This window comes from Hyperolius riggenbachi, chromosome 5, assembly GCF_040937935.1.
Source record: "Hyperolius riggenbachi isolate aHypRig1 chromosome 5, aHypRig1.pri, whole genome shotgun sequence".
Lineage (NCBI taxonomy): Eukaryota > Metazoa > Chordata > Amphibia > Anura > Hyperoliidae > Hyperolius > Hyperolius riggenbachi.
In genome coordinates, this window is record NC_090650.1 from 262,169,100 (window position 1) to 262,195,351 (window position 26,252).

General features: G+C 44.9%; 1 protein-coding gene across 1 annotated transcript; it reads right to left on the reverse strand.

The window, feature by feature from the left end:
• Positions 1-9,407: 9,407 nt before the first annotated feature.
• On the reverse strand, positions 9,408-25,608 carry EEF1E1 (eukaryotic translation elongation factor 1 epsilon 1). Its single transcript, XM_068234621.1, has 4 exons — positions 25,454-25,608; positions 22,008-22,208; positions 14,543-14,638; positions 9,408-10,158 (listed from the first exon to the last, which is right to left on the reverse strand). Exons 1-4 carry the CDS (start codon positions 25,538-25,540, stop codon positions 10,018-10,020), a joined length of 525 nt encoding a protein of 174 aa, XP_068090722.1. The 5' UTR covers positions 25,541-25,608; the 3' UTR covers positions 9,408-10,017.
• Between the last annotated feature and the right edge of the window lie 644 nt (positions 25,609-26,252).

The following is a 26,252-nucleotide window of genomic DNA, read 5'->3' on the forward strand; positions in this document are numbered from 1 at the left end:
CTGCGAGAACGATCGTTACAATGTGTATGATGATTGCTGCATCCCATCGTTGCATTCCTATCGTTGCTGTATCGTTCGTCTTTCAATTATCGTTCCTAGTGAACGATCGTTATCGCCAGTGTGTACGCAGAAATAGTCTATGAAATCTGCAGATCCTCATACACACCTTGTTTAACCTCCTTGGCGGTATGGACGAGTATACACGTCCATTACCGCCGGAGGTCGACGCTCAGGCCCTGCTGGGCCGATTTTTACCAAATAAAAAGCAGCACACGCAGCCGGCACTTTGCCAGCCGCGTGTGCTGCGGCGAAAGAGGGTCCCCCCAGCCGCCCGAGCCCTGCGCAGCCGGAACAAATAGTTTCGGCCAGCGCTAAGGGCTGGATCGGAGGCGGCTGACGTCAGGACGTCGGCTGACGTCCATGACGTCACTCCGCTCGTCGCTATGGCGACGAGGGAAGCAAAACAAGGAAGGCTGCTCATTGCGGCCTTCCTTGTTTATTCTGGGCGCCGGAGGCGATCAGAATGACGCTTCTGGAGCGCCCTCTAGTGGGCTTTCATGCAGCCAACTTTCAGTTGGCTGCATGAAATAGTTTTTTTTTTATAAATCGCCTCCCTGGCGATTTTAATAGAACGCCAGGGAGGTTAACAGACTTCATCTGCAGATCAGATCCATCAGGATGGATTTTCAGATCTGCAGATGATTATCAGATATGCAGATGAAGTCTGTTAAACAAGGTGTGTATGAGGATCTGCAGATATCATAGACTATAAATGCATTTTGCAGGGACGGATCTTTTGCAGATACTGATCTTTTGAATGTGTACAGCATCTTTGTGTGCAGCACCTTGCAAAGATTTTTATCTGATGGGGAGTTCAGCTCAATTGAATACTGTGTAGAGTATGGCTCTCATACTACATGGAAGGGGGTAAAATTGGTCTGATATCTTTAATTTATCTTTCAAGTGTGTACACACCATTAAGATGCCGTATACATGCAAAAGGTCAGTTCCTGCAAAATCCATTCATAGTCTATTATATCTGCAGATCTCATACACACCTTGTTTAACGGACAGTCATCTGCAGATCAGATCCACCAGGATGGCTCTTCAGATCTGCAGATGAATGTCTGATCTGCAGATCAGTGTTCGTTAAACAAGGTGTGTATGAAATCTGCAGATATCATAGACTATGAATGCATTTTGCAGGAACTGATCTTTTGCATGTGTACAGCATCTTTATTTGCAGCATCTTGCAAAGATTTTTATCTGATGGGAGCAGGGATGCTCACCGAGGTTAATCATGAGTAATCGCGACTGATTACTTGTGATTCAAATACAGGTTAATTGCTGCAGGTGCGGGGCTAGATGTGGCGGGGTTAAGTACCCATAATGCCGCCGTCCACCCTGCACGTCGAGATTGCAAGCGACCTATTAGTCGCGTTGCAAGCCTCGCTATGGCGCACTTCCTCCTTCCGGCTTGAAGTGATTACTCATGATTAACCTCGGTGAGCATCCCTGGAAGGGAGAGGAGTACTCAGCTTACTAGAACAGACTGTGTAGGTATGGCTCTCATACTACATGGAAGGTGTTAAAATTGGTCTGTGAGCTTTCATTTTCCAAAGACTTTTATTTCAAGTGTGTACTTAGCTTAACACTGCATTATGTTGCTATGGAAGGGGAGAAGGGACAACAGACAAAGACCACGAGAGTCCCACAATGCATTGCAGGAGTCTGACAGCCACAGTCATGACTCATAAAGGCAAATGCATTGTGGGACTTGTAGTTCTGTAACAGCTGGAGGGCCGAGTTTGCCCATGCCTGCTCTAGATTCTTGGCAAAGGTGGTCAGCTGAGACCGTCTCCACCGGTTTTAGACTAGTATGTACCAGGGCTGTGGAGTCGGTACAAAAATCATCCGACCTCAACTCCTCAGTTTATGAAACCAACTCCAGGTACCCAAAATGGCTTTGAATCCACAACTCCGACATCTAATACTTACAAGGGCTATGGTGCAAAAATAATCTGACTCCTCAGAAACCACCCACTATAGGTGACCAAATTTGCTCCGACTCAACTCCTCAGCCCAGGTATGTACAGTACACCGGCGTACCTACCGGGGATGTGACCCCCAGGGGCGTCGCTAGCTCTATTTTGGGGGGGTACGTGCCCCCAAACTGTCCTGGGGTGCCACGGATCTCTTTGCGCCGCCACCCCCTGTCAGCGGCTCCCTCCAGCCGCCGCCGCCGCGTCACTCAGACCTCAGGGTCAGGCGGCGAGCCGGCGACCAATCGTGCGGGCGCTAGGACCCAGCACCCGCACTGATATGCAGAAGTGACATCACTTCCGCATATCGAGCGGGTGCGTCCGGTGCCCGCTCGTACTACTGGTCGGGTCGCCGCTGATCCTGAGGTCTGACTACACTGCCAGGTGAGGGGGAAGCGGCGGCGGCTAGAGGGGGGGCCTCCCTGTCACTCACTCACTACCTAATGGGGCTCCCTGTCACTCACTCACTGCCTAAAGGGGCTACCTGGCACTCACTCAATACCTAAAGGGGCTCCCTGGCACTCACTCACTACCTAAAGGGGCTCCCTGGCACTCACTCACTTTTTAAAGGGGCTCCCGGGCACTCATTCACTACCTAAAGGGGCTCCCTGTCACTCACTCACTACCTAAAGGGACTCCTGTCACTCACTCACTGCCTAAAGGGGCTCCCTGTCACTCACTCACTGCCTAAAGGGGCTCCCTGTCACTCACTCACTACCTAAAGGGGCTCCCTGGCACTCACTCACTTCCTAAAGGGGCTCCCTGGCACTCACTCACTACCTAAAGGGGCTCCCTGTCACTCACTCACTACCTAAAGGGGCTCCCTGGCACTCACTCACTACCTAAAGAGGCTCCCTGTCACTCACTCACTGCCTAAAGGGCCTCCCTGTCACTCACTCACTACCTAAAGGGGCTCCCTGTCACTCACTCACTGCTTAAAGGGGCTCCGTGTCACTCACTCACTGCCTAAAGGGGCTCCCTGTCACTCACTCACTGCCTAAAGGGGCTTCCTGTCACTCACTACCTAAAGGGGCTCCCTGTCACTCACTACCTAACTGGAAGCGCCTGTCACTCACTAGCTAACCTGGGGGTCAGGGGCGTAGCAATAGGGGGTGCAGAGGTAGCGACCGCATCGGGGCCCTTGGGCCAGAGGGGCCCCGAAGGGCCCTCCCTCAACTACAGTATTAGCTTTCTATTGGTCCTATGCTCATAATAATTACTTCTATAGATACTTTAAATAGTGGTAATCAATAACAAGCTGTCCCCGCCCCCTTCTTGCACCTCTGACACTGTAGTTGCCATTGGCAGGTTTTTTTGCACTGTATCAATTGTTATGTATATAGTGCTTGGGGGGCCTGTTGTAAAACTTGCATCGGGGCCCACAGCTCCTTAGCTACGCCACTGCTGGGGGTCCCTGTCACTCACTACCTAACTTGGGGGGCTACCATATTAAGGGGGCATTTTGCCTATTTATGTGAAATGCTGTCTATTTATGTGCCTCATGACTGCTGAATTTGTCTTGTTGGGAGCCTTATGATTTGTTGGGGGCCTCAAGATTGCTGAATTTGTCTTGTTGGGGGCCTCATGATTTGTTGGGGGCCTCATGATTGCTGAATTTGTCTTGTTGGGGGCCTCATGATTTGTTGGGGGCCTCATGATTGCTGAATTTGTCTTGTGGGTCACATGATTGCTAACTGCGAGACTATGGGAAAAGCTGAATCCTTATCATATGAGACAATAGCATTAAACCTACTTTTTTAGCATTTTAAAACAGAAAATAAAACTGGGAGGTTCTAAAAAATTGAATACATTTTTCAGGAGTAGGATGGATGAAATTGTTTATCTTCACAGTTTATTTTCAACTTGGATTTTCCATAATGTTCATGTATGAGTTAAAACGTTTGTACAGTATTTAGTTTAAATTGCTGTTGCCACTTTGCAATAGATAAGTGACTTTTGGGTTGCAGTTTGGGCACTCGGCCTCCAAAAGGTTCGCCACCACTGTCATAATCTAATGTCCCACCAGTGCTAGGTTCATGTAAATTTGTCTCCACCCGTTACCACACCTATATTCTGGTGCATGGCCCACCCATTTTTCGGTGCGGCGCGATAAGCACGCCGCACAAAGTGATCCTCATATTTTTGGCACGCTAGCTGCAGTGTGCTGAATTCTGCTGCCTACAGTATGTACAGTATACGCTGTTCTCTAGTGCCTGCACTGTGTGCTGATTTACCTCCAGTGTGTACAGTGTAAGGTGTTACTCTGTGCCTTTACTGATTGTAAACCAGCTATATTGTATGCTGATCCCTGCTACTTTCAGTATGTACAGTATTAGCTGTAAAGTCTGGTACTCACATACAATTTTGATTAGCCAATTTTAGCTCTGTTCATAAAATTCATTGTCTGTTGGCCCACTTACTGCACGGGGGTGGTAAAATTGGGGGTCTGTGACTGACCAATCAAAATTGTATGTGCGTATACATCTTTGATCTATGCCTATACTGATTGTAAATTATCTAAATAAAGGACAGGGGGCTCCATCCAATATTGCGATGGGCAGGCCCGTTATCTGTAGATTACACCGCTGCTGAGTTCATGTACATTTGGCCCCACCCATGGACACGCCCACTCACCTCTTGGCCACGCCCATTTTTTGACGCAGCACGCTGCGCGCACCGCATATACCTCCCCGCCTGGTGCCCCCGATCTCCAAGGACCCTAGAAACGCCCCTGGCGACCCCATCAGCCGCAGGGGGCCTGCTCACTGTGCGCGGGGGGAGCGCTGCCGCCCGCCCGATTCTGGACCTCCCAGCAAGGTGCTCAACTGGCCGCAGTGTCTAATAGACGCTGCGCCAGTTCATTCCCCGCAGCCCCGCTCCAGCAGCCTGCATATTCCTCCGGCAGGCAGAGCAGGGCTACGGCAAGATGGCTGCCGAAGAAGCCCTGCACTGGAGACTATTTGTGTCTCCAGTACAGGGCTTCGGGCGCCATCTTGCCGTAGCCCTGCACTCTGCCTGTCAGCGCGGGAGATGTGCTGCAGTGCACAGGAGGATCGTCGCTGGAGGAGCTGCGCACCAGCAGCCGGGAGAGACTCCTGACAGGTAAGTGAATTGTTTTTTTACAGGGGCATTTCTTTTTCTGCTGACTGCTGCACACATTGATTTTTTGGGTGACTGCTGCCCACATTGCGATTTTCTGGTGACTGCTGCCCACATTGCGATTTTCTGGTGACTGCTGCCCACATTGCGATTTTCTGGTGAACGCTGCCCACATTACGATTTCCTGGTGAACACTGCCCACGTTACGATTATCTGGTGAACGCTGTCCACGTTACGATTTTCTGGTGAACGCTGCCCACGTTACGATTTTCTGGTGAACGCTGCCCACATTACGATTTTCTGGTGAACGCTGCCCACATTACGATTTTCTGGTGAACGCTGCCCACATTACGATATACTGGTGAACACTGCCTACGTTACGATTGTCTGGTGAATGCTGTCCACGTTACGGTTTTCTGGTGAACGCTGCCCACATTACGATCTTCTGGTGAACTCTGCCCACATTACGATTTTCTGGCCCACATTACGATTGTCTGGTGAAATGCTGCCCACTTTACAATTAATTTACAGTGAAACGATGCCCCATTACGATTATTTGGCATCCAAATATTCGCAGGGGGGCCCAGTGATTTCTAGTTACGCCCCTGATACAGAGTATATTGTCTTGTCACTGCCCCTCGGAGGAGCTCACAATCTAACCCCTACCATAGTCATATGTCTATGCATATATCGTGTACCTTTCGGTTTTTGGGATGTTGGAGAAAACCGGAGCAGGGGCGTATAAATACATCCAGGGTCAAGTTTATTCACATGTGAAAACTGTGTCTGTGTTTCTGTGTCTGTGTCTGTGTCTGTGTGTGTGTGTGTGTGTGTAAAAATTTTTTGTGACAGATCTTTTTCTGTTCTAATATTCATTAGTCAAGACTCAAAAGCACTTCAGGGCTGCAGCTTCTTAGGTCACGCTCCATGGGTGACCAGGATCATCAGAGAGCCTTACCCAAAGACTCCTTACTGCTTTGCACACTGGTTTGAGGCAGGATTTCAAACACTTTTCAAAGGAACAAATACTACATCAAAGGTAACAGTCCTACCACTACACTATCCAGCCCTATCCTACTAGTCACTGTTTATGGATTAGCATGGCAAGTTTTTATTTTTCCTTTTTTGGTGGGCTTTTAAATTTTTAGAAAGTTCAAGAAGGCATAAGGTGCACTTGGAAGATTTTACCAATTATATAAAAAGGAGTGATTTACAGGTAAATCACCATGGACACTGCCATACTCCTCATCTATGCCCTCATCTCCTGCAGCACCCTCCTGTCAGGCCTCCCTCTGAACTGAATCCCCCCTACAATCCATCATGAACAACCAGACTAATCTACTCCTCCAACTGTTCTGTCTCCACAACTCCCCTATGCAAATCATTCCACTGACTCCCTATCCACTTCAGAATCTGCTTCAAGATCCTGAGGGTAGGAAGACACTAGGCAGAAACGCTAGTGTTGCAGAAAATGCAGCGAAAACGCACATAACGAAAGTCAATGGGCCGCCTAAAAAAAACATGTTTGCGTTTTGCAATGTGCTTTTATTAAAACCGCTAGTCTTGCTGCATATTTTTCCAAAACACTTCCTGTTGACTTCTTAGTGATTTGCAAAAAAAACAAATGAGAAAAAAAAAACCGCATATGCAGCAAAACGCCATCTTTTCTGCACTGCCTAGTGTTCCTACCCTTAGTCTGGCCAATCTACAAATCTCTACACAAGTCCTGCACGACCTACATCTTTGACCCGGTCAGCAGATGCATGCAGGGTCACCCACTTCACTCCTCCAATGACCTCCTCCTAACCACCCCATGGATCTTGCACTCCTATGCGCAACTAAAGGACTTCACCACAGCTGCCTACATACTGTGCTGCCCATCAGGCTTGCCCCTCCTTCAAACAAGCCCTCAAAACTCACCTCTTCAAGAAGGCCTACTCCGCCGATGCCCTAATTCTCTCTGCCGAGAACCGCTCAATGCAGCTCCCCTCCTATCATGTCATCACCGATATTGTAAGCCTTTGGCAGGGCACTCCCGCCTTGTGTATCGCACTTGATTATGCACTGTACCAACAAAATAACATGCATTTGTATTATTGGGGTCTACTACTCCAGTGTATGATCTAGCATTGCATATCTTAATTCTTATTACTTGTATTGTCTGTCACCCCTATTATTGTTGTCTATAACCTTATTTATTGTACAGTACTGCATAATATGTTGGCACTATATAAATCAATGAGCGGGGGGACTCGGCGGATCGGCACGGAGGGCGCGGACGGCGTCCTCCGTGCCTTAAAAGGTGAGGCAGGTGATTAACTTTTTTTCTTACTGTCGCCTCGTAAGTCCTTTAAGGCTGGTTTCACAGTGGGACGTTAAAGTCCCACGTTACAGCAGCCAGTAACGCAGCCTAACTCACAGCACTGAAAAATCAATGTGCTGTTCACAGTGCACACGTTGCGTTACATAGCAACGCAGCACGTTTAAATAAAGTGCTACATGCTGTACATTATACTAGGCTAAGCACATGCTCAGTAATGTTGGAGGAGGAGGTCTCCCCTCCTCTGCAGCCAGCCACATGGCTAATTAATATTCACTGCACTGTGGTGACTGGTGGTGGGACTGTAGTGTTGTCTAGATCATGAACGAATCGTTCATTTGATCCGGATCTTTTTTGTGAGTCGAATCATCCGGATCACCACAACCAGTCTGCTTCCCTAGTAAAATGATTCGGTTCAAAGATCCGATTCAAATGATCCGAATCCTTAAAAAGATCCAGACTTCCTATCACTAACCTGGAGCGGCTGCTTTGAGAGCTGCATAACGCAGCTCATTCTGACGTCCAACTTCAACACCACCATGCGTTGCATAGGGGCAGTTATGCGACCATAACGTCCCCTAAAATGCAACGTCTTGGTGGGAAAGTAGCCTAAATGTTTAGAGTGTAAAGCCTTTTTGCCAGGGCTCTCTTCCCTTTTATCTCACAATGGTGTGTAATAGGTGTACATACCTCCCACCTCTGTGTAAAATGTTAATTTGTTCACTGTTTTAGTTGTTATACCCTCTTGTCTTGTATCAACTGTTTGTATTTTATGCTATGTATTGTTATACCCTGTATGCTATTGTACAGCGCTGCGGAAGATGCTGGCGCTATATAAATCAATAATAATAAATGGAGAAGCATGTGATTTGTTTGATCAGCTGATGGATTTGCAAAGCTCCGATTTACTGTGATCACATCCTGCTTTAGCACATGATCATGACTAGCAAATTAGAGACTTGCACTTTTATCAGCTGCCCAAACAGATCACATGCTTCTCCATTAGTTCTCCTGGACATGACCATCACTACTAACCAACAGGAAGGCTCCAGTGGCCTGTGACAGTTTCACCAGTCCTGAACATTGATTCAGCAGAGAATAGGATAATTAAAAGGAGAGAATGAGGGGAAAAAAAAAACACCCTTTACCAAAGCAACAAATCACTGCACATATTTTGCAATGCAACAGTAACTTGGGAATCATGGAGCATCCAGCGTTTTAGGAAGTTAGAGGAGATCAGAATGTTTTTTGAGTCTGTGTGAGTCAAGTAAGGAAAGGTTCACAGTGGGATGTTACGGATGCACGTTATAAAATCTTGTAACGCTGCTTACCGCACTGCATTAGGTGTACGCGACATTCAGTTAGTGTAATGTGTTGCGTTATGGTAACGCACTGCATGCAGTGAGTTACCAATACATGCACATGTTAGCAGGTACAGGGAAGCATACCTTTTCATTATCTGTATGATTCACTGTACCTACTGAATGTGACATAACACGGGTATATGACTTTTTTGTTAGGTTCCTGTTGAACATGGAACACAACGTACCACTGTGTTAACTGGTTAGGTTAAAGTATTGTGTATGAATAAGGGTAACAATACATCAGAATGCAGGTTAGGATGAGGGTACTTAGGTATCATATTTGTGATATTAGTGTTATAAGCTGGGAACCACCTCATTTTTGTGCTGAATATTAGGAGCAATCTCCCTCTCAGCCTTTCTCAACCAGGGTTCCCTGGGAGTCAAAATAATAAAACATCAATAAAAAGCATCAAAATAAGGAGCAGGAGGTGGTAGTGACAGCCTTTAAAAGTCCATGCCTCCTGCAAAAATAAATGCAAGGGTTCAGTGAGATCAAAAAATTATTTGCAGGGTTCCTCCAAGTTAAAAGGTCGAGGAAGGCTACGCTACATATACATATACACACACACACAAACGTATAAATCCACTTAGAAATGAATATTTATTTTTAAGAATAAAATTAAAATTTGTTGAGTTGATACCAGCTGTTCCTTTACAATGTAATTTTAATAAAATGATACAAAACAACTTATTGTGTGCATTTGGCAACATGTACTAAAAACAATTACAGGCACAATATTAGTGCTAAAAATAAAAAAAAAATTCGCTAAAAGGGAAAATATACAAAGAATGATACTTAACTGTGCAATGTTGCGTGACACTATGTGCAAAATTCAATACAGATAGGAATATGTATGGGTCTCATTTGCAAGCCTCGCTCTGATGTGTGTAAGCGAGGCCTAGAGCACGAAGGAGAGGGCAGGATCCGCTGGCAATAGCTACCAGCCTGCCAACATCCTAGTGGGAGATCCTGCAAGAGGAACCATACATATCTTTTATACTTTTACAAAGTAACTTCATTTCCATTTAGTTTATTTTTAAATAAATACAAAACTGAGCTCTGGAAATATTTGCAGACACTTCATATGGCTACTATGACCACCTAAGGCCATATGGTGTCAATGGCCGTGTTACAACAGGAAGCATGTAGTTTGTAGTAAGAGGGATTGCCAGTGAGGTTTTGTCAGCTAGTCTAATGGATATTGGTATAGATTCGGTTCTTAATGAAGACTAAGCTCGGGAGATGCTGTCTGACTTCAGGATTGTGCTGAATGTGACTGAACCAGCGCGATACATTGATGTAAGTCTCCTTTTCTTGGAAGGAAAGGTCAACCTAGGAAAGAAAACCAAAATTATCCTTTTTAAAAACATCATACAACCCATGTAACGCAAAGTCTATTAATTCAGTCTAGCAAAATAAAGAAACTGATCAAAGGTAACTGAGAAATACAGTATTAACTGCATTTCAAAAGCCTGAGTGTAAACCAAGTAAGCTTTGCTTCAATGCCCTCCTCCTGCCACTATGTGACTGTTTCCCACAGCGGACCTGTGCGTCAGAATCCCCATACAGCTAGAGAGATTCTAATGCATTCTACGCCCGCACAGTGGAACCATAGCTCAAGTCATGTTGTAGTCATCAGGGCTGTGGAGTCGGTACAAAAAGCCACCGATTTAAACTCCTCAGTTTAGGATTCCACTGACTCAGACTCCTAATTTGCATATTACAATCTTGGTGATTGAAAGTATGGAACATGAAATGCATCTCTTAACTGCCAACGCTTAGTAATTTTAAAAGGCAACTAAAGTGAGAGGGATATGGAGGCTGCTATATTTATTCCCTTTTATACAATACCAGTTATCTGGATATCCGGCAGATCTTCTGCATCTAATACTTTCAGTCAGTCAGACTAAAACTAGTCCTTGGTAAGGGTACTTGTAGAAGGTACAAACCGGAACAAAGAACATCTATCAGGCCCTAGGCAATGTAACTGTGGGTACATGTAAGAGTGATGTGCAGGTACTCTGCAGGGGAATGAGGGGATTCTTCCTCTATTACACATTCTTCATGCACAATCTGAACCAAGTTTATGGGTGACTGAACACAGAGGTGTTCAATGTGCACAACATTCTCAGTGGATTCCTTGCAGCTTTGTGGGGAGTGCATATGTAGAATATAGTACTACTGTGTAACAAAGTAAACCTGAGACCGATGAAATTAAAGTTTTATACATACCTGGGGCTTCATCCAGCCCCTTTCAGGCTTATCAGTCCCTCGCCGTCCTCCTCCGCCACCTGGGTCTTCTGCTTTGGGTCCAGGTACTCGAGCCAATCAGGCGTTGTGTGCATGCACACACTCAGCGCCCGGAAGCGTACTACACCTGCGCAGCACTATTGCGCAGGTGCAGAATGCTCCTGGCTGTGGGAGTGGCACACGGCCGGACTGCGCTGACTGGCTTTATTACTGGGACTCATAGCAGAAGATCCAGGTGGTGGAGGACGACAGCGAGGGACTGATTATCCTGAAGGGGGCTGGAGGAAGCCCCAGGTATGTATAAAACTTTTTTCAGAAGTCTCAGGTACCCTTTAATTCGTAGTCATCAAACCAAAATTTTAACATATCAAATTATTTGATTTTATAAGCAAAGGGAGTGCATAAATTTGCATAAACCAGCATCAGCACAGAATTATTTCCATCTCATTGACCATCTCTATTAGTGACACGGCTACACATCAGGCTTTATTCTTACAGCATAAATGTTATTTAGTATACATAAGAGATTCTTGTGTACACATTATATATACAGTCACAATCAGATATGTATATCTGACTTTAAAGAGAACCCGAGGTGTGTTTAAAGAATGTTATCTGCTGGATCTGCCTATACAGCCCAGCCTCTGTTGCTATCCCAAACCCCACTAAGGTCCCCCTGCACTCTGCAATCCATCATAAATCACAGCCATGCTGTAAGGCTGTGTTTACATCTGTAGTGTCAGTCTCAGCTGCTCCCCCGCCTCCTGCATAGCTTCGGTCCCTGCCCCCGTCCCTTCCCTCTAATCAGCAGGCACGGAAGGGATGCAGGCGGGGACTGGAGTTCTGCAGGAGGCGGGGAGAGCAGCAGACTGACACTATAGAGATAAACACAGCCAGCTCTGACAAGCTGTTTGTCAGCAGCGTGACTGTGATTTATGAGGGATTGCAGAGTGCAGGGGGACCTTAGGGGGGTTTGGGATAGCAACAGAGGCTGGGCTGTATAGGCAGATCCAGCCTCTGTATGCAGATAATATTCTTCAAACCCACCTCGGGTTCTCTTTAAAAATATGGGGACTGCTTTATTGAAGCAGCACAAGTAACTATTTTTTGATTGGTTCATTTCATTTTTGTGGACCAAGCACAGCTATTACTGTATATATAAATTATGTATGAGAACATTTTATCATAATTTCTATTTTAAATTAGTTTAAATTAATTAGGAGTCCGAGTAATTTTTCCCGACTCCAGGTACCCAAAAATTGCTCCGACTCCTCGACTGACTCCACAGCCCTGGTAGTCATGCACCATGTTGTAGGTTCTGTCACCAATTCTTTCAGGCTCCTCAACTATCATAGCACAATTTTGGACTAGGGCACGCCTCCTACTGTTTCCTTGACATTTTTACACACAAAGGGGGCAAGCACCATCAACCAAACACCTACAATAGGTAATCTATGAGTGTGCAGAAGGGGAACTTAATGAAACACTATACAAACCAAGAACAGTAATTCCCTTACAAAACCGCACCACTCAAACCAAGATCAATGCAATTCAACTTTATTCAGACAACAAAAAATAATAAAAACACTTAAAAACAGGTATGGTTGACAGCCACGACAAAATTCATATAAACAGTGAATTCCCCTGAGTCCAAAGGATTATAAGTACATCAATGTGTAAATACATGAATAAAAATACATGCAGGGGATCCTAGTAAAATAAATAGTCCCTTTAAGGTCAATCTGCCTGGCAGACTACAGCACTCAAAAAATACATATGAAAAGTGCATTGCATATAGTACAAATCATTAGGTGCGTAAATAGCAACCAATTGTTAGAAAAAGAATCCAGAACGGATTTAAAGTGACAAGTGCAAAGATCACCAATGTGAAGTAAGGTGACGGTAGTGCCAAAGTGATGAAAGTGAAGATGAGGAGAGTACCCAGTACTTACCAAGGCAGACACCTAGATTAGAAAGTCGTGTCTGCCTTGGTAAGTACTGGGTACTCTCCTCATCTTCACTTTCATCACTTTGGCACTACCGTCACCTTACTTCACATTGGTGATCTTTGCACTTGTCACTTTAAATCCGTTCTGGATTCTTTTTCTAACAATTGGTTGCTATTTACGCACATAATGATTTGTACTATATGCAATGCACTTTTCATATGTATTTTTTGAGTGCTGTAGTCTGCCAGGCAGATTGACCTTAAAGGGACTATTTATTTTACTAGGATCCCCTGCATGTATTTTTATTCATGTATTTACACATTGATGTACTTATAATCCTTTGGACTCAGGGGAATTCACTGTTTATATGAATTTTGTCGTGGCTGTCAACCATACCTGTTTTTAAGTGTTTTTATTATTTTTTGTTGTCTGAATAAAGTTGAATTGCATTGATCTTGGTTTGAGTGGTGCGGTTTTGTAAGGGAATTACTGTTCTTGGTTTGTATCCTACTGTTTCCTTGTCATTGTGGGCTAACAAGAACAGTATCCCCAACATTGCATGTTTTGAGGAAATCCACAGATGTAGCTAATGAGCTCTGCTCAGACACCAATAACCTCACCTGTGAATTTTTATGGTTTTCTGCAAACCATGCACTAATGGGGGTACTTGAGAACTAAAGTTGACCAACCCCGACTTAGGGCAAATAGACAATTGTCTGTCAGGTTTCAGATTGGATCCAGTTTTCTAAAAAACGGATCCGTTCAACACAGATCTGATCTGGATGGTAGGGCACAATCCGCGTCAGCACCTCGATCGCTTCGGTACCTATGCATCGCCGCTCACCTGTCTTGCCGCCACTGCTCAGTCTCTTCCACAGCCTGGAGGCCAGAAGAAACTTGGCTCTCCATAGGCTGCAACAGGCCAATTCTGCCTAGCAACAGTGAGAATTTTCATTGGTTCAACATGAACCAATGAGAATTCTCTCTATTGCTGAGTATTCCCACCGGTCTATTGCAGCACAATGGAAAATCCTCATGCTTCTGTCGGCCTCCGGGCTATTCAGCCTGGACCAAGCGGCGTTGATGGAGGGCTGAGTAGGACTCCACAGCGGCAACGGGATGCGGCCGAAATGGGCGACTATCCTAGTGAGAGCGGACAGTGTCCGTTCTCATAGGCTTGCATTGGAAACGTTTTCTCATCCAGTCTGGGGGAAAAAAAAAAAAGTGTCAAATCTGGACTCTGCAATGTTTTCGTTCTCTGCAACACAGATCCGTGTTTCTGCACGAGTGGGAGCAGGACCTATTTTTAACATAGGATCTGCTTCCAGAGTTTCTACAGAGCTTTAAAAATGTATCCCATAGATACGTTTTTAAAACAAGCTTGAAACGGTCCTAAATCCTTTTAGGACCACATCACTGAGTTTTTCTTTGCACTACCTAATTTTAAAAAAAAAATGCAGATAACTGCCGTTTTATTCTCTGTGATGATCTCTCCTTTCATGATTATATATACTTACAAAAAATGGATGCAGGCCGTAGTAAATTAAAATATCTGCTAGTGTGAATTTGTTCCCAGCCATGTACACTCTGTCCTCCAGATAACAGTTAAGGTCCTAAAATAACAAACCAAAAACACAATAAATTAAATGTGCAACAGTAAAATTCCTTAACAGTAAATTCCACTTTCTAAATAAATTACTTGGTGTCAAATTATTGGTAAACATTGTTATGTGAGGGAAGAGCGAAGGTGAGAGAGCTTTATGTGAAACTTGCGATATATGTACAGACCTGCTGTTTGGTTCACCCTAGTGTGCATCTCTACTTCCTATAGACAGTGGACAGAGAGAACACCTTATACGGGAGCCTTATCCATGGGGAATGTCTATAGTGACTGGTTGCAGAATATGCAGTTTGGCTGATGACACTAAGGCACAAGTGGATGAGTGCATCTACAAACTGTTTATTCAATCTAACCATGAACTGTGTGATCAGGAGACAAATACAGTATCCGTCAGTAGCATAGCACAAAACTTCTCTGTGGCTATACAACACTGATTACAGGGTGCTCTGTAACAAGTTAAGCCTCATCTACACGCGTAGATGAGGCGACGATCCGGCGGCTCGGTTAGCCGCCGGATCGCCTCTTCTGTGTCCCCGCTCGCACGTCGGAATCAATACCCGCTCGATTCCTGCTCGTCCCCGCGCCGCTTATCCTCTGCTCGATTCCCTGCCATTGTCCCCTCGCGGGGAACGAGCAGGGAATCGGCGGTAGCAAGATCCGACCTGTCGGGCCTTATCGGCTCGATTGATAAGGAACACTGCCGCCGCATCTACGCGTGTAGATGTGGCTTAAGACAATATCTAAGGAATATTGTCAAGATCCATTTAATCACATGGAAGTGCTCCAAAGATGAGAATGGAGCTTAATATTAAAATAAAAATCTGAGTATATGTGCCTATACATGGTACAATTTTTTTTGTATTAGATCGTTTAGTTCGATTATTCCGTTAGATCGAATATAAAGATTTTTCCAATATGTCTGATCTGATTTTTTTTTTAAAAAAACAAACAAACTGGAAAATGTACCATTTTTATTGTTCCGTGTATGAGTACCATACAGGGTTGTACCACTCACTCTATATGTGGTGAGAAAAGTCGTGGGAGGGTCGGAAAAGTGAAGTTAATGAGCACATGTGTAATCAACTTGAGGCTGTTTTGCAAATCGCAAAACAAAGTGCAATTTTTACAATATAATTGATAGCTTAGTCTTAAGTCAGTGATTGTGCTTCGCAATTTTCACAGAATTGGCTATGCAAGCGCAGGACCAGCTTTTGTGATCAGGCCAGGTTGGAACACAATTGAGTTTCACTAGTGGAAAAAAATCCTTGCGATTTACAATATGTATCCAGTGTTCTAGAGTTTTGTCCTTTGCAAATGACTGCAAAAAAGCATGAGCTGCTTCAATCTACTGGGCATGCATGGATCTTACTTGTGCATGCCCAGCCAGGAAGCACTTACCCATGGCACCGGAAGAAACCTGTTCGACTGGCGCAAGTCAAATAGGCATACAGGGACCTTGCAATGGAACGGTGGGCTGCAAGAGGATTCAGGAAGCCAATGGACCATTTTTTTTTTTTGCTGGCAAATTTCTATAACAAAGAAATAGAAGACTATCTTCCCATCTCAGTTTGAAGCTTGCTATGACCATCTTAAACAGAGTAATGTTTCAAGCCTGGAATCTGTGTTCTCTATTTGAAGCCCCAGGTAAGTTAAAAAATTTTTCATTACAGTATTCCTTTAAAGTGCACCTGAACTCTTGCACAGGACAGAAGGAAAACAGAACTGTACATTGTATGTACTTAAGAGTTTAAGCCCCATCTACACCATACAATTTTTGTCCGATTCAATCCGACATGTCCTATCGGGATTCGATTCAATTTGCCATTGTTTTCAGACATGTCGGATTGAATCAAAATCGGACAAAAAAAACATAAAAAAAAAAAAAATTTTGTATGGTGTAGATGAGGCTTAAAGGTGCATACACACGTCGGATTTTTCCAAACGACTGGTCATTTGGACGTCAAATCGGATGTGTGTACGGTCGGTCGTTCACCTGATAAAACTGGATTTGAACGATCCACCCAGGGGATCCGTCAAAACCAGTCTTATCAGGTGAATGACCGACCGTACACACGCCCGATTTGACGTCCACACGACCAGTCGTTTAAAAAAATCCAACGTGGGTATGCACCTTTAGTCTGTCTAATTCCCCCTGGTCTGTGTCTAATCACAAGTTGTAATTGGATCTCTCCCCTGTATCAGCTGACTGAAGCTCATTTGAAAGCACAGGATGTTAACAATATGCTTGCTTCCATGAAAGCATGCAACAAAAAAAAAAACAGTGCAGACTTATTGTAGGATCAGCTGTAACCAAGAAATGTTTCTTTAAAGGTTATTATGCTGTTGCTTATCTTTTACAGCAGAGATCAAGTTCTGAGTTCAGGTCCACTTTAAACTAAATTGATCTCGATACAAATTATTATAATAGGAGTATGTGCAGCAGTTTGTCTATTCTGAAAATACTTCGAGGTAGAAAGTTCCTGATTTTATTTAACATTGTAAAATGTACAATTTGGCCCACAGCAGAGTGTCTCTAAATCATTTTTCTTCATCTCTGAACAGTTTTATTATTATCTACGGCAAGATGTGGCCAACAGCGTTTACCACAACATATTCAAATTAGTACCAGTTATAAGTGATCTGACATGTTGGAATACCCTTCAAGCTTATCACTGGATAATCCTGGTGCTTTGTGCTTAACACAGCGCTCCCAGACATAGTACAGCTATGGGATTTGTGCAGTATTATCAAGCATGCCAGTACAAAAGGATGGACAGTGTGAAATGTAATAAAGCCAAACACTGGTAGCGGTTACATCCGCTATTAAAACAAATGGGCAATATTTCAGCGTTTTTTCCTTTCTGCAGCTTAAAGAGGCTCTGAAGACTCATTTTTTCCCTTATTTAATTCTGTTCAGCATAATATCCTAAGTGCATTTGCCGCTATCCCACAGCAGAACGAGGGTTTTATACTAGAGAAAAAGCCCAGCAAAGTTTCTGGGCTCTGCAAACCACATTCCCTGGTAGAGGCAGAGCTTTACACTGTAGCTCTGCCTTTACTCACATCAATCTCCGCAGATCTCCGCCTCCTCCCTCCCCTCTGTCTTCTTTTACTGAGAGGGGTGAGGAGAGGCAGAGATTGACTGGCTAGGAGGCAGAGCTACAGTGCAAAGCTCTGCCTTCCCCAGGGCAACAGAATCTGTGACCTGCAAAGTCATGGAATTTTGCAGGTCTATTTCTCGTTCTGCCGCGGGATTGTGGCGATTCCACTTAGGATATAATGCTAAAGAAGATTAAATAAAACAACCACAGGAGAGACTTCTTTAACCTCAAACTACAGTCATAAATGAAACACGATATTTAAACAAATTATATTTCGTATATTTAACACATTATTAAATAATGTGTTACTAACACTGAGATCAAGTCATATAGGCATAACAGCTACATGTAGTCCTTGTCAGATGTAAGGAAAACAACTCCAGTAATGACATTAAGTTTAAAGTACGCATTTAAAGACTCTAAAAATCATACACAAAGAAGCATTTGGTGGCTGCCATATTTATTTCATTTTAACCTCCCTGGCAGTAAGCCCAAGCTGAGCTCGGGCTATGCCGCGCAGGAGGATTTCTCCGGCACTATTCGGGCGATTCGCCCCATTCAAAGTGCTGTGCGCACAGCCAGCACTTTGCTAGCCGCGCGCACAGCTTGATCGCCGCCGCTCTGCGGCGATCGCCCGCACGCAGCGGCGTAAGAGGCCCCCTCCCGCCAGAGGCCTGCGCTGCCCGGACCAATGAGTTCCGGGCAGCGCTATGGGCTGGATCGGGTGCGCCTGACGTCAGCTGACGTCCATGATGTCATCCCGATCGTCGCCATGGCGACAGGAGAAGCCAAACAGGGGAACGCGTTATATACGCGCTCTCGTTTGCTATTAGTGCCGGCGACGATTGCACTAGAGGGACACATGCACCCTCTAGTGGTGTTTCATGTAGCTACCACTCTGGTAGCTTTACATGAAACAAAAAAAACAAAAAACAAAAAACAAAAAAAAAAAAGGGTTTTTGCCCATTTGGCAAGAAAAATTAACCGCCAGGGAGGTTAAACAATACCAGTTGTGTGATCTTTTTGGCCCCCTCTAAAATCACACACCTGAAACATGCTTGCTGCTAATCCAGCCAGACTTCAGTTAGGCCTGGTGCACACCAGAGGAGTTTTTATGAGCGTTTTGAGTTTTTAAATCTGCTGCTAATGTTATCCTATGTGTCTGTGCACACTGGAGCAATGAGGTTTTGTAAAAAACCCATAGCATTACATTGGGAAGAGCTTTTAGAGGTTTCAAAAGCGCTTCCCAATGTAATGCTATGGGGTTTATTACAAAACACATAGGATAACATTAGCAGCAGATTTAAAAACTCAAAACGCTCAGAAAAACTCCTCTGGCGTGCACCAGGCCTTAGAGCATGTGATCTGCATGCTCATTCAGGGTCTATTGCTACATCAGGCGACTTTGAGGCCAATCGACCGCTGAATTTGATTCTAATCAAATTGGATGAAAATCAGTACCGCCAAGTGCATGCCCGGACAAAGCGACCAATTTCTGGATGAAAATTGTCCGCATTGTCACCCGTGCATGCTGCAAGAGGTTGTGTCGACTTGCACGATCGGGTGCGCTGCGGGAACGGCGATTGACAAACGCAACGAAACCCCCGACGCCGTCCCCCTAATGATAAATGTCCCCCCTGGCACCCACTGAAGTATACAGTACCTGTCTGCGGCCTTCGCTTGTCCCTCTGCTGCTCCGGGCACATTCCGCTATCTATACACGCGCGCCCCATGTAATTACTTAGGTGCGCGTGTATGCAGAATGGAGGAATCCCGGAAGTCAGCAGGGGGACAAGCACAGGCCGCGGACAGGTAATGTATACTTTACAAGTGCCTGGGGGGGTTGTTTGGTGGGGGGTGGGGTTCATTAGAGGACAGCACCGGGGCGACGAGGTGGACAAATAAGGCACACCAGGCCGATTCCGGATCGATTTCAGCAAGAAATTGATCGGGAATCTGCCTGTGGTGTATGGGCAGATGACAGATCTTTTGCTTATCAGAGAGAGATTTGTCTCTTGGTTGAATCGCTAGATGTATGGCACCCTTTACTTTTGCATTTACATTTCAGCAAAATATTGTAAATGTATTTAATATGGTCAACACATAACCCCTCTCCTGCTGTATTTTAAAATGATGCTCAACATTTCCATGTGCCTTGCTGGCAAACCCAGTTCAAGAAAATTAAAATTACTGCATTTCCTCTAGACAGGATTGTAACGTAGGTTGTTGGGGAGCATTTCCCTTTTATTAAAGCACATCTCTAGGCACAAATCTAATGGCTTAGTAGTTCAAAAGCTAAATGTTTGTGTGTGTGAAATGAGGCTTTTGCAACTTCCTGACTTAAATTTTGAACATGTCACCAGAAACAGCTAAGCTGAGTTGATTTAAGTTTTGTGGACGGGGCAACTGCGACATTTTACTAAACATTCTGCAAACCGGCAGGCACAGCCTGAACCTCAGAGATTGTGGCTTATAACAATGACAGCCTGTAGGTCAAGAAGTGGCCAGAGCCTACACAAACAAAAACGAGCTTTAGGGCCAGTTTCCACTGCTGCGAAAATCAAGCCTAATCCTCAGGCAAGTCGTGCGTGGAAACTCTGCAATAGGGGATAATGCAGCAGCCGTCCGAATTACTTACCATTGTGATTCAGATGACATTGTAGCATTTGCCCGCGCGATTGGCAGCGACTGCCATAGCTGTGCATGGCACGGCTTCCAGGATTCGACTGCACATCTCGTAGGACGCATGTCGGCTAGTGGAAAAGGGCCCTTACTGAGCGCTAGACCTAGCAAAATGTGTGTATGGAGTGCACCTTTAAAGCGGTATTGTCACCATAAAAAAATCAAATTTCAACAGCAACTGGTCTGAGTGTATTAACCTCCTTGCCGGTCTAATTCCCGCCGGCAAGGAGGCAGCGCAGAACTTTTTTTAAATCATGTAGCGAGCCCAGGGCTCGCTACATGATAGCCGCTGATCGGCAGCATCCCTCCTCACCCACTCCGATCACCTTCGGCGATCAGAGTAAACAGGAAATCCCATTCAGAACGGGATTTCCTGCAGGGCCTCCCTGGACGCCATGCCGACGGGGCGGTATGAGGTCATGGACGTCACAGGGAATCCCGATCCGCCCCTCAGCGCTGCCTGGCACTGATTGGCCAGGCTGCGCAGGGGTCTGGGGGGGGGGGGGGGTTATCCCGAGCTGAGCTTGGGATAACCGGCAAGGTGGTTAAGTAATGAAGATGCTAATAATGCATTCAAAACTTTTTCTGCTGTTATGGTTTGGAGTTATCACATACTTTAGGAGCACTGGCCCTGGTGCCAAAAAGTTGAAGTTCTTTTGAATGCTCGGAGTTCTTTTTATCTATATTATATTCCTCCTCTTCCATTTATTCCCCTGCCTAGCTGATCACTTGTGTTTACAAGCAAGGTTGAGGTGACTCAGTGATTGGATGTGTAAATAAAATAAATTAAAAAAAGACTCTGGGAGGAAGGCAGCTAATGAATACACAATGAGCAAGAGAAGGGAGGGGGGAAAACGAGTCAGGGAGGATATGTCAGCAATTAGCTCGGCAAGATGGCCACTGCCTAGAAAAGGATTTTCTGCTTTTCCTTTGTAAAATTCACAGGAATCATTACTTGGATAGCACAATACATCTGTTATGTAAGTAGAAGTCATATGTATCTACTTATATATGTGTTTTTTATTTCTAGATTAGCATGGGTGTCGCTTGTTCTTTAAGCAGAGTAGAGAAATTGACCTGTGTGCACCCATCTACATTTAGAACAGTCATCCAATGCATGCTCAAGTTAAGCAGCCCATACACTCAGCCGATTTTCTGGCCGACCGATCGATCCCGATCGATCGCAAATCGGTTGGCCAATCGACCGATCGATGGCCGATTTCGATCGATTTCGATGGATTTCCATCGAACTTGCAGGGTGGAAAATTTAGGTCGATCTGAAGAGATTGCTTATCAGTTTGCATTGGCCTTAATGGAAATCTGATGGCAAAAAAATGCGATCAGATCGAATTTCAATAGATTTCAAACTGAAATCTGTTGGAATTCTATCCTAGTAAAAAATGTTCTAAAAACGCATCAGATAGACCATCAGATGCATTTCTTATCTATCTGCTGCCAATCTGACGAGTGTATGGGCACCTTTACTGAAAAGTTCAATACGTTCAAATCACCAACCACAAAAATAAAAACAAGACTTTACACATGAAAACAAAAAAAAACCCCAAGTTACTCACTAACCTTTAGAATAGTTTTTACATCTTCTTTGGAAGATATTCGATCTATCTCTGTAATCCTATATTCCAACCACTGTTGTACAATTGACTTTTCTTCAATTGAAACACCAAGGAGGGCATCTTTTTTGGCCTCTGTAACTAAATGCGTTGCAATGGTGGCAAATCCCACCAAGCTGGGACCATCGTTGGTCTGAAGCACAGGAACCTGCATGTGAAGAAATTGATCATTAAATAAAGTGAAACGCCATCCTCAATATCAAGCAGCAATAAAGTATGTAATTAAGAAAAAGGTAAAGTGGACCCGAACTCTTGCACAGGACAGGAGGAAAACAGAGAAATGCACCCTGTATGTATTTAAAGAGTTTGCCCTGTCTAATTCCTCCTCATTTGTACCTAATCACAAGTTGTAGTCTGATCTCTCCCGTGTCACATGACTAACAGCAGAGATTGCAGATAAGCTCATTTGAAAGCACAGGATGCAGGCCCAGATTTACATCATAGGAGTCTATAGGCACAGGTGTCCTGGCACATTAAGGCACATACACACGTTGGATTTTTCCAAACGACCGGTGGTTTGAACGTCAAATTGGGCATGTGTACATACGGTCGTTCAGCTGATAAGACTGGATTTGACCGATCCGCCAAGCGGAACCGTCAAAACCAGCGTTATCAGCTGAACGAACGTTTGTACACACGCCCGATTCGTTCAGACGTGCAAACGACCGGTCATTTGGAAAAACACGACGTGTGTAGGCACCTTCAGACTTCACCCTCCATGAACCTACAACCTCCCCCCCTTCTGAACTACACCACAAATGTGTTGGCTGACCCAGCTGTCACTTCTCCCTTACTTCCCTATAGCCACAGGTGCCCCTTAATATTAGGTAGCCAGGTATACCCTCAGTATTAAGTTGCTAGAGGTGTCCCCAACTGAATGGAGATCTCATCAGTGGAATGTAGAGAGCTGGGTGAGTATCCTCTCATTTACCCTCATCAGGACTCTGGTGGGAGGGGCTTGGGGAGTGAACTGCCTTTCCATCATCAGGCACTTGTAGGCATGTGCCTACAGTGCCTTATAGTAAATCCGGCCCACACGGGATGTTAACAATATGTCTGCTTCCGTGAAAGCAGGAAGTAGAAACAGTGCAGATGTATTTCAGGATTTGTATCAGCTGTAACAAAGAAATGTTTTTCTTTAAAGGTTATTATGCTGATGCATATCTTTTATAGCAGAGAGGAAGTTCTGAGTTCCGGTCTGCTTTAACCTCCCTGGCGGTAATCCTGATCTATGCTCGGGCTAGCCGCCGGGAGCTCAATGCAGAGCAATGGAGCGCAGCAGGCGTTTTTACTCACCTGCCGGGGGATCCAGGCGCAGGAAAGCATTCTACTTCCTCTCCACGGAGGCTCTGAATCACTCTGGTGAGATCTCCATCAATGATCTCACTACAGACTTACAGCGCAACCCGGAGGACAGAGGGAAAATTGCAGCGCTGGAGCCCAGGGAGGTAAGAGAGTGCTGGGGCTGCTGCTGGCATGATTTTTTCCTGGATTTAGGGTCCAAAACATTCAGAAAAGACTCTAAAATCCAGAAATAATACCGCCAGGGAGCTTAAATGTGAACCTAAACTGACCCCAAAGTTTCACTTACTGGGGCTTCAATTAGCCGCCCCCTGCCCAAGCTGGGACAAACTGATCCTCTGGTCCACCGTAGCGAGTCATTTTCATTTTTGCCGACTAGCCAGTCAATGGGCACTGCGCCTGTGCAGCCTTGATCACGCTCCCGGTGGCTCAAGCGTCCCAAGCAAAATGAGATTTTCTCACCCTGTGCATGCGCAGGACACTCCCGTCGGCGAGAGTGTGATCGAGTGCGCACAGCCAGTCAACAAAAATGAAACAGACTCGCTGAGGTAAACCAGAGGAGCAGTTTGTCCCAGTTAAGGCCTCGTTTACATTGGGTGTGTTCAGAAACATATCAAAGCGCATGATACAAAACCACATAAGCATTGATGCAGGTTTCGTAACACATTTCAGTGTGCTTTTTTAAATCGAACGTGTGCGCTTAAACGTGTTCTTGTTAAGCGTGTTTGATGTAGCAGTTGTCAAAGATTTGTTTTCATTTGAAAATGCATGCAACGCTAGGTTTCTCAAGCGGAAAGTACCTGTAATACAGCGTATAGATGGGAACTTGTTACAATCAATGGAAAAGTTTTACCTAGCAAAGCGCACAGCACAATGCATTGTGAAAAGCGTACAGCAACGCCCCTAGTGTGACCGAGGCCCTATTTTGACCATGAGAGAAAGGCAACAGAACACAGTGCGTTGCAGCATGGTATGTATATGGCTGTGTAGCTGCAGGTAAGATTCCACGCTGACCCCTGTTCACTGCTGAAAGTACCTACATGCTGGGATCAGAACTGGAAAAAGAAAACAGAAGGTGACCTGGTCTGGGAAATCATATTTTCTTTCAGATCATGCAAATTTTACCTTTGGGTATCAGATTGTTGCAGCTCATTTGCAAAAAAAAGTTAAGTATGATACACAGAGCCTCTACTTCGCTGGATCTGGATTAAAAATCTGGTGCGATTGTCTTTTGTCACAGGACAGAGCTATTTTCACAGCAGAAAAGGAGACTGACAATATTAACCAGAGGATGTTACTGTTTTGGCAAATCAGTGTGTAATACTGTGTCTAAACCCTGAAAGAAAATGTGATTAACTAGACCAGGTCACTGTTTTCTTTGTCCAGCATGCCTGTTGTAGGTTCTTCCAGCAGCGAACAGGTGGTCAGCATAGATACTTTTGTCTGACCTGCAGTTACACAGCCACATACATACCATGCTGCAAATGCACTGTGTTGTTACCTTTCTCTCATGGCCAGCATAAGGCCTCGTTCACACTAGGGACATTACTGTATGCTCTTCACAGCGCATTGTGCTGTGCGCTCGCTAGGCATAGCTTATTCCATTGATTCTAATGTAACAAGTGCCCATCTATACTGTGTTAATTAAACATGGCGTATTTAATTAAACAGTAATAGTATATGTGCAAAGTATTTTATAAACAAATAACTGGTATATTTTTGATTCAGTAAAATCTAAGTCGGAGATTCCCAGAGGATTTTACAGGAACTACTTGCTCAAGTTCCAAGCTAGAATGTTTCTTTGAACAGCCAAGACCAGCCGGTTGTTGCATCAGCAGCACAGCACACTCGGGAACTATTTATAGCTAGCAGCTGCCTTTACTACAGGATAAATATATCGATTAGACGTTACACAGTACTAGCAAGGCGCACGTGTTAGACACATCCAGAAATCCCATGTGCGAGAGATACTGCCCACTTAAAGGGCAACCCTCTGCAATTATTGATAGGAACTGGGCAACGCTTCTGATTCGAGCACCTTATTCACTAACCATGGCATCTGAAATGACATATATCACGTCCACCAATTACCTGGCCGTTCCCCTGAGCTCGGCTGCTGTATTTCCCTGACTTCAAGCCGAGACACTTCTCCAGCGCGATCAGTTCTTCCACAGCCATCTTGGTCAGCAAACGTAAACAGAAAGAAACAAACTAGCAACCACACGCGACCACGACCACTAGGCTCTTACCCCGCCCTCCGAAATGGCGTTCCACCCATTGGCCAAAGCAAGGGCTCCACCCACGCTGCGATATGTGATTGGGACTCGCCGATACTGAGGCGTGTTCCTTGCTGAATCATAGAGTTGATAGGACGGGGCAGGAGTGAATGGGTGCTGCTCCTGGAAAATAGCAGCATTCAGTGGATGCCTTTTGTATTGTACTGACTTTTTTATTCGTATGTTAAAATACGTATACTGTATGCAGAGTGTTTTTCTGTCTCCAGGATGTATAAAAGCATTGAGCGAATGGCTGGGTGTTGAATTTTCTTTGTATGCTGCAAACAATGCAGGCTTTAGGCAATTCAATTAATCTTGATTGCTTTGTAGTGCACTGCTGACCAGGGCCGGTGTTCACACAGGCAGGTAACTGGGGTTGAAAAGGTTAATGCTGCTGATGGGTATTATGGGGTTAATGTCTGCCCTGCATGACTTTTCACATGCTCAGTAGCAATTGTATGCTATTCTGTCGGGTATGCTAAAATGTTGGAACACCTGTGCAACAATGGGGCCCAGGGCAAAATAAACCTGCCCCCCCCCCCCCCCCCAACAGATACCCCGGAACAAAAATCAGCATTGAGGGACCTTTTTGCAGCTGGTATAGTCGGGGTGTA

Excerpts from the sequence above, each read along its gene's own strand:
- EEF1E1 (XM_068234621.1), bottom strand. The coding sequence starts at position 25,540 with ATGGCTGTGGAAGAACTGATCGCGCTGGAGAAGTGTCTCGGCTTGAAG. Across the intron at positions 14,639-22,007 it reads ATGTAAAAACTATTCTAAAG|GACCTTAACTGTTATCTGGA; the intron begins GTTAGTGAGTAA and ends TTGTTATTTTAG. Across the intron at positions 10,159-14,542 it reads ACGGCCTGCATCCATTTTTT|GTTGACCTTTCCTTCCAAGA; the intron begins GTAAGTATATAT and ends TTTCTTTCCTAG.